The sequence below is a fragment of the Lepidochelys kempii genome, chromosome 20, assembly GCF_965140265.1.
Source record: "Lepidochelys kempii isolate rLepKem1 chromosome 20, rLepKem1.hap2, whole genome shotgun sequence".
Taxonomy (NCBI): domain Eukaryota; kingdom Metazoa; phylum Chordata; order Testudines; family Cheloniidae; genus Lepidochelys; species Lepidochelys kempii.
This window is the reverse complement of record NC_133275.1, coordinates 12,528,155-12,536,918: the sequence shown is the minus strand read 5'-3', so window position 1 is coordinate 12,536,918 and position 8,764 is coordinate 12,528,155. Positions and strand designations below refer to the sequence as shown.

At 57.9% G+C, this 8,764-nt stretch overlaps 1 protein-coding gene across 1 annotated transcript; it reads left to right on the top strand.

Moving 5' to 3' along the window:
• Nucleotides 1-2,608: 2,608 nt before the first annotated feature.
• LOC140900899 (G-protein coupled receptor 54-like) lies at nucleotides 2,609-7,856 on the top strand. The gene is made up of 5 exons (XM_073318845.1): nucleotides 2,609-2,918; nucleotides 5,000-5,124; nucleotides 5,354-5,489; nucleotides 6,575-6,813; nucleotides 7,060-7,856. Exons 1-5 carry the CDS (start codon nucleotides 2,609-2,611, stop codon nucleotides 7,411-7,413), a joined length of 1,164 nt encoding a protein of 387 aa, XP_073174946.1. The 3' UTR covers nucleotides 7,414-7,856.
• The last annotated feature ends 908 nt before the right edge of the window (nucleotides 7,857-8,764 follow it).

Genomic DNA, 8,764 nt, shown 5'->3' with positions numbered 1-8,764 from the left:
TCAGAAGGAGCATCATTTGAATAAAGGTGGGCAGATGTGTGATGTCTTAGCTCCGTTGCTAAGATGAGGATCATATTTTCAGCAAAGTTCTTGGCAGATTCCTGAGGCAGCTGGTTTAAGGCCGTCAGTGCCTGGCATTATAATCTTCACTTGTAGTTCTCTCACCCACAAAGCTGGAAAAGGAGGCATTTGTTTTCTTTGGTTTGCTGCTCCAGTTCCAGTTAACAAAACGCATGTTAGACTAGTTTGGATGCAAAGAAGAATTCTATGTACACTGGGGACAACACCTGATACCTGTAAGGCTTCAGAAATGGGCTGGCATCAGAATCCAAGCATCCTCTGGTCAGTGCAAACAGAGGCATTCTTCTAATGATTTGGACTTGATATGATGCAGTATGAATGTCATGGATAATTCAGACCAAGGGGGAGAAACAGAATAAAAAACACTGTTTAAACACCTTCCATCCTCCCCCCCGCCCCCCGAGGACTCATGACCAATATAACAGCACAGTACATATGCTAACAAACTTAAACAAAGTATTGTGCCGTTAAAACCATATAAAGAATGAATGCCATCTCTAGCCATGTTCTGCTCCTTTGGGGGGGGGGCAGCTCCAAATCTTTCCAGTACCCCATGCCTGCTCAAAATTTCTTGCCAGTATTTATACTGGAGGGTACCACAGTACTTGCACTCCTGGACACAGCGAAGGTGGATAAAGGACTAATGATGCCAGGCCAAGCAGAGCCCATTTTGGGATGAGGTTATAAAGTGGCTGGTGATGGGAACACAACCGGAGTGAGCTATTTTGGTTTCAGCAGAGCAGCTGATTAGGTACTGCTTTCAAGGCACTAGGGGGTGCTGTATTGCAGGGAGCAGGGTAGGCTACTCCCCAGGGGGTGCTTTTCCCTAGGAGCCAGTGTTGACCCCCATGTCCTAGGGGGCACTGTGCCGCAGGGAGAGGCGCTCGGTAGGAGGTGCTGACCCCAATACCCCAGTGTTGTGCTAGGGGGCGCTGTGCTGCAGGGAGCAGGGTGGGGGCTCAGCAAGGGGCCCCTTTACTCTACTACATTTAAATGTATTGAGTTACTGATATCTGATGGTGCCAGTGAAGGCCCAGCTGATAATTACAGCTCAGGGAGCCCCCGAACTGGGGAGAATTTATGACCCATTTTCCTGGAAATGTCACCCCCACATTTCTGCTGTTTGCTTCCCTCTGAATGGGGCTTTTTGGTGAAATCCGCCAAAGTGGCCGTTTGTCCCTCAGACCCGCGGATATCTGCCCTCTGCAGTGCCAAGGCACTGGGGGGCGGGGGGGGGGTGTCAGAACCTCCCCGATGCCCAGCAACACACATGGCAACGGGGGGGGGGGAGGGGGCATGTTTTCTGCCAAATGAGTCCACGTGCCCAGACAAAGGGGGCAGCTTTGCCTTTGGTTACAAATATTTTCACTCCCAGACCCCAGCAAGCAGGCAAGGAGCATGGTCCCAAGGGACCAACTAAGACATGACTTACCCAAGGTCGCTCACAACACAGGCAGCAGCGGAACTGGGACTAGAACCCAGGAGTCCTGACTCCCAGCCCCTCTCCCCCGCTCTAACCACTAGTCCCAGCTGCACTCCGTCCCCTACTTTCCCCCTAAGCTCCTACTTCTCCGGTCAGTCCGTGAAGGGAGCTGCTGGCAAACCGCTCCATGGAGACTGGGCAGGGGGTGCGAGCCCGTCCCCGTGGATTCCAGGCGAGGGCTCTGGTCCGTCCGTCCGTCCCCCCCCGGGGGCCCCTCTGGAGCCCCCTGCCGGGACGAGCCCCCTCAGCGCTGGCTCCCACCACCCCGCAGCCAATCAGAGCTTGGCGCTGCCCCCCCCCCCCACTCTCCCCATTAAGTTGCGCGGGGCTCAGGGAGCCGCTCTCAGCCTGGCTGCAGACCCGCGCTCGCAGCGTCCGGGGTGGGAGAGCGCAGCCCTGCGCGGAGCCCTCCGGCGCGCCCGGCGCTAGCCGCCCCCGTCCCGGACAGCGCAGGTGAGAGCTGGGGGTGAAGGGGAACAGGGCACTGGGAGCAGCTTGTGGGGCGGCTAGAGCCCGCTTCCTTCCCAGAGCCAGGGATCGAACCAGAGTCCTGGCTCCCAGCCCCCTCCCGCCCCGATACTGCTTCCCCCAAGAGTTGGGAACCCAGGAGTCCAGGTTCCCAGCCCCCGCACTTCCATAGGGGACCCACCAGTAGCTGGGGCTAACTCAGGCCCAGCGCACGGCCCAAGGATGCCCGGCTGGACTAGGAGTGGGTACTCAGGAGCTGAGCGCAGCTCAGTGTGTGGACAGAAGCAGGGCGTGGCGCCCAACTCAGCAGGGGGTGTCTCGGGGTGATAGTTGCAGGACTAAGCCAAGGCACTGGGAGCAGCTGGCCTGTTTCTGGGGGTGTGTGTTTGGGGGGTGGGTGATGTTGCTGGCTCTGGCTTCTGTGCCCCATCTCTGCTGGATCAACCCCCACCCCTTGCCTCAGTTTCCCTTCTGTTTACATGTTTTCCCCCACAGGGAAGAAGCTGGCCAGGACTGGCACGTTGGAAACAGGGACCAGTCCTGGCTCCAGTGCTCGCCTGCCCTGGGCTTGGAGACATGGCAGGATCACCGAGGATGGATGCAGAGACCTCCCCGTCGGGCAGCTGGCTGGACAACGGCTCTTGGACACCAGTACCCACTGCTGCCCCCCACCCAGTCATGAGCTCACTGGGGGGCCAGAGCAGGAGGGGGCTGTGGATCTTTAACAGCAGTGGGGAGGACACATCACCCCCATTCCTGACGGATGCTTGGCTGGTGCCGCTATTCTATGCCCTCATCATGCTGCTGGGGCTGGTGGGCAACTCACTCGTCATCTACGTGGTGTCCAAGCACCGGCAGATGCGCACAGCCACCAACTTCTACATCGGTGAGCGTCCCCACACCATCCCTCCCCTGGCGGGGTGCCCCAGAACCTGCCCTCCCCCTGGGCACCGTCCCTCCCTGGTTGGATGTGCCAGCCCTCCCTAGCCCCTGGGCACCATCCCTCCCCCGGCTGGGTGCCCCAGCATCTATTCCCCTGCCTCCGGGCACCATTCCTCCCCCGGCTGGGTGCCCCAGCACCTGCCCCCCCCCAGGCACTGTCCCTCCCTGGTTGGATGTGCCAGCCCTCCCTAGCCCCTGGGCACTATCCCTCCCCTGGCTGGCTCCTCCAACACCATCCCCCCCATCCTGGACCCCAGGCACCATTCCTCCCCTGACTGGGTGCGCCAGCCCTCCCTGGCCCCTGGGCACCTTCTCTCCCTTGGGTGGGTGCCCCAGCACTTGCCCCCCTCACTTCTGGGCACCATCCCTCCCCCAGATGGGTGCCCCAGCACCTGCTCCCCCCCTCTCTTCCAGACACTATCCCTCCCCTCCCCTGGCTGGATGCCCCAATGGCAGCTCCCCCATCCTCTGGCACCTTCCCTGCCATAGCTGCATGCCCCAGCTCCAGCCCACTCTCACCTCCGGACACCATCTCTCCCTCAGCTGAGTGCCCCAGTGCCAGCCCTCTCTTGTCCCCAGGCACCTTCCCTCCCCCTGATGGGTGCTCCAGCATCAGCGCCCCCCTCCATTCCCGAGCACCTCCACCCCAGTGGGTTCCCCTGCCTCAGCTCCAGCCCCACACCAGCCCCCCTGCTCCTGGGAGTCTCGCCACACTCCTGGTGGGTGCCCCAGCACCACCCCCACCACCCCCAGTGCCTGGGTGCCTTCCCCCCTGCTCCTCCCCCCAGTGCCAGCCCCTGCACACCACTCCTGGCCTGAAACACCCCTCTCCACCAATGATCATCATCACAGCTCAACAACATGCACTGCCCATTAGCGAGAGGGTGGCACTTGGCTCCCCCAGCCAATGCCCCTCAATTCTGAGACACAGCCCACTGCTACCCCAGCCCAGGGCTCCCTCAACACCCCTGACTCTGTAAATTCCCTGTAGCACTGCGTTCCCCCATTATAACAGAGCGCCCACTCTGCTGTGGTTGGGGTCAAGCCTTGCTTTCTGTTTAAAGAGGGACTATTCTAAGTCCTCTGAAATCCACACGCTGACTCCAATTGTCTTGAAAATTGCTATGCCTCATGGGGGTTTGGGATAGAGTTAGTGACCCAAATTTGGGATTATGTGAGCAAGGGGTTCCCGAGACACAGCTCCCCTAAAAACCCAGCTCTTTACAACACCAAACTGTTTGGATGGACAAGGAAACCAGCCATGATTAAACAGAGCAAAGGTGACAGACAATTAAGATAATGTAGGCAGGTTTCCTGAGCAAGAGCACTGAGTGTGATCAGAGGAAAGCAAGTCATTGGGACATCTGTTCCAGGGGTTCCAGATGCACAATCCCCCAATGTGAGTGGCTCAGATTCTTATAGCATATCTGGGGCAGAGTGTGGGAATATGGGGGTTTGGAGGAATGGGGGGAGCCATGCTGGGGATTGGGAGGGTGCAGGTAGGGAAGTTGGGGGAATAGAGAGAGAGGTGTTTGCAGCTAGGGGATAAATGGTGGGGTAGAGGCTCTGGCCGGCGGAAGACAGTGGGGATAAAGGGGAGTAGGCGGGATGCTGGCATCTTCAAATGGGAGTAGAGAATGTGGGGCTGACAGGCGCCCTGCCCATAATTCCCAATCACTGCCCACTCCCACCCAACCCTTCATTCCCAGGCGCTGCTCTGAGTGCATCAGGGATGGGGGACTCAGCCCAGGCTCGGGGTTCATACAGCCCCCATCACCCAGTGCCCATCAATTATTGGTGGTTTATCTCTATGTGGACAGGCAGGTCTGTTATCTCCATAGCAGAGGGAGGAAACTGTGGCACAGCGAGGCCAAGCGATTTGCCCATGTCTGTGGCTGAGCCAGACATTGAACCTTGGACTCCTGGCTCCCAGGCTGGCACCTGAGCCACAGAGCCGCCCCCCGCTTGTCTGGCCAGTCCCTGCAATGGCCCCGCCCCCTGATCCCAGTTCCACATCTGTTCCAGCAAACCTGGCGACCACAGACATCATCTTCCTGGTGTGCTGTGTCCCCTTCACCGCCACGCTCTACCCCCTGCCCAGCTGGATCTTCGGCGACTTCATGTGCAAACTCGTCAACTACTTGCAACAGGTGGGGCTGGCTGTGGGTGGGGGAGGGGCTGGTTATGCTGGGGGTGCAAACATGCGTGGGTGAGTGTGTGCATGGGTGTGCTGGGCAGGGACATGCAACAGCTGCTGATACCTGGGATGCTGTACAGTCCCAAGGCCCTGCCCTGCAGGAAGGGCGGTGACTGGCAAAGGGCCCAGGGCCCCCCAGTTGCCTTTGCCTTGGATCACCAGGCCGCCCTTGCTCTCTGCAGGTGACAGCGCAGGCCACCTGCATCACCCTGACAGCGATGAGCATGGACCGCTGCTACGCCACCCTCTACCCGCTGCAGTCGCTGCGCTACCGCACCCCACGCGTGGCCATGGGCGTCAGCGTGGCCATCTGGATCAGTGAGTGGGATGTGTCAGGCCCAGGGGAGAGCAAAGAGTTGGGGAAAGGGCCTCCCAGGGGTGGTGGAAAGAAGGGAAGGAAGGAGGAGAGCTGTGTCCCTGAACATGCATCCAGGACACCAACCCTGCAAAGATCTTGTAAAAGGTTTCCCAAGGGATTCCTGGCCTGACCCTGGCCAGTCCTGAGCCCAGCAGCACAGCTCCATACCCAGCGCAAGGTCTCCTCTCGGATTAGGGTGACCAGATGGTAAATACAAAATATTGGGACCGCCGCAGGGTGAGCACCTTTTCAATTGTTACACTCACCCGGCACATTTGGCGGCAGGAAATAAATCCTGCCGACAAAGAAAGAAGTACCAGCTGCCGAAATGCCGCCGAAGCCCCGGACATGTCAGCGACTGAAGTATTCGCTGCCGAAGTGCTACCGAAGACCCAGATGTGCCGGGTGAGTATAACAATTGAAAAGGTGCTCCCCCTGCCTGTCACCGCCGCCTCAGGGGAAAAAAACAAAAAGATGCGCCCGAAACAAAATATCGGGTCAAATGGCATCAATATCGGGACAAACTGCTCAATATCAGGACAGTCCCGATTTTACCGGGACGTCTGGTCACCCTATCTGGGATCTCTGAACACAGGCAGAGGGAATTAATATTTGTGCCTCGGCATCTGATGGTCAATAGAAACTTCCACCTTCTGTTCTGGTTCTAACCCACCAGCACCCACAAATCTGCTAATTCACCTCAAACCAATCCACAGCCCCCTGCTACCTCAGCCCAGGCTCCCTACACACACAGCTCTCCTGGCACCTCTCAATCCCACCCTGTATCCTCTGCTATTCCAGGCCTTGCCTCCCCAGCTCAGCTCTGCTTTTGCCCCTCAGTCCCGACCCACAGCCCCCTGCTATTCTACGCTCCTGGGTCTTTGCTGAACAGAGACGGATGCTAACCCTCTCCGCTGATCAGCCTCAGCCATTCATGAATGTGCCAAATCAGTTCTCCTTATGCTCAGAGCCATGGCTGGACCCCAGGCCTCCCCAGAGCACTGGCCCTGTCATACCTTTCACCCTGTTGCCTTCCTGTCCCCAGGTTCCTTCCTTCTCTCGCTGCCCATAGCCATGTACCACCGCACTGAGGTGGGCTACTGGTATGGGCTGCGCACCTACTGCATCGAGGCCTTCGCCAGCAAAAGCCAGGAGCGCAGCATCATCCTCTACACCTTCCTGGCCATCTACCTGCTGCCCCTGCTCACCATCTGCCTCTGCTACTCCGTCATGCTCAAGCGTGTGGGGCGCCCCATTGTGGAGCCCATCGACCACAACTACCAGGTGAGCCAGGGGCAGTAAACTGGGGTGTCTCTGTATTGGGGAACCCCTCTGCCCAATATATCTGGAAGCCCCATCACCCAGCCCCAGGACTTTTCTCAACAGGACACGGAGTCCTCACCCCCAACTCTCCTGCTCTAACCACTAGACCCCACTTCCCTCTCAGAGCCAGGGATCGAACCAGGGAGTCCTGGCTCCTAGCCCCCCTGCTCTAAACCAGGCCTCTATGTTCCTGCTCCCCTTTCTCAGCAGGTACAGCACCTGTCCGAGCGCTCTGTCGCCACAAAGGCCAAGGTGTCCAAGATGGTGGTGGTGATCGTGGTACTCTTCACTGTGTGCTGGGGCCCCATCCAGCTCTACCTCCTCTTCCAGGGCTTCTATGATAGCTTCCAGGCCAACTACGAGACCTACAAGATCAAGACATGGGCCAACTGTATGTCCTACGCCAACTCCTCCATCAACCCCATCGTCTACGCCTTCATGGGCGACAGCTTTAGGAAGTCCTTCAAGAAGGCTTTCCCCTTCCTCTTCCGGCGCCGGGTCGGCACCATTCTCTCCGGCTCCCACAATGCCGAGATGAAGTTTGTCACTGAGGAGATCTAGTCCCAGCCCTTCCGGGGGTCCCTGAGGCCTCCCAGTCATGCCAGCCTGCGCGGCCTGCTCCTCCTGACTGAAAGCTGAGGTGGTAAATCCAATATAGTTGCCGGGCCACATTGACGTTACTCAGGACAAGAGGCACCATTCAATGGAAGCTGTGGTGACTGGTTCTTCAGAATCCCTGGCTTGGAAGGGGTCAGGGTTTCTTCCCAAAGTGCCTTCTTATTTGGGGTTCCTCTGTCCTCTGGCTGAGGCATCCTCACAGTCCAAATACTGAGGCAACCAGAAACGAGTGGACACTTTGGGAAGTCTGGGTCCTAAGCCAGACGCCTCCCTTCCCTCCCTCCTCCCACCATACCATTGTCCTTGGCACATCATCGTGAGCATCTCCCGCTGGCACCTCAGGGACCTGCCCAGAGCATCTGGAAATAAAGCTCTTTGGCTTTGTAAGGAGACATTAGCCTGATGTTTGGGGTGGGGGGCATCTGTCAAGGTGTCTCCTATGCCAGACTGGAGGATTGAGAGTAAAGCCTTGCCTCTGAATAAGGGGGACAACAGCTTAATAACTCATCCATATGGACCTGGGCTGAGACAAGCCCCCGCAGGCCCCTCTGCTCCAGCCAATGTATGGCCCTTGGCGAGCAGCACCTGTAATCCCTAGAGCGCAGGGCTTGGCTGGATCTGGCCAGCTCTTTGCTGCTCCCATCAGTCCCCCTGTTACACCTTCCCCCCAGCTCCATGCAGCCAATGAGGTTTAAAAACAAAGCAACTAGCCAATGACAAGAATCCTTCAGTGTAGGCTTGTTGGCCAATCCAAAGCAGCTCAGCCTGCCAGGTGGGGGTTCTGTGTGGGGAGGGTTGGGACTGAAACAGACAATATCCACCCCCTCCCCAGTGGCCATCAGGGAGCCCTGGGGGCTGTGGGGTGGGGGTGGGTCAGATTTAGGGCACCTAAGGAGTGTGTTCTTGAGCCCGCTGCAGAACCTATTCATGTGAGAGCTCCCTGGGCAGCAGGTGTGATGGCCACCATCTTGGCAACATCCCAACTAAAAGCAAGAGCTGCTGTAGATAGCTTGAGCTACAAAACCAGGGCTGGGGCTGGCACAGCCATATGTCCTGCGCAGATCAGGCACGGAGCTAGCAGTCATCTTGTTGCCAGAGTCACTGCAGACTGCTCCAGAGGAGAAAAGCACACACTACGCTCTCCCATCTGTATTCCACATCCTCCAGCATGCAAGCCGTGGCATGTGGAAAAACCACAACAGCTCCCCAAACAACCCCCTTCGGCCAACAATTTCAGTGTCTGAGAAAATCTGCTGGGGTTGTGATGGGTTCATGGGCAGAATGGGTTGAGTAA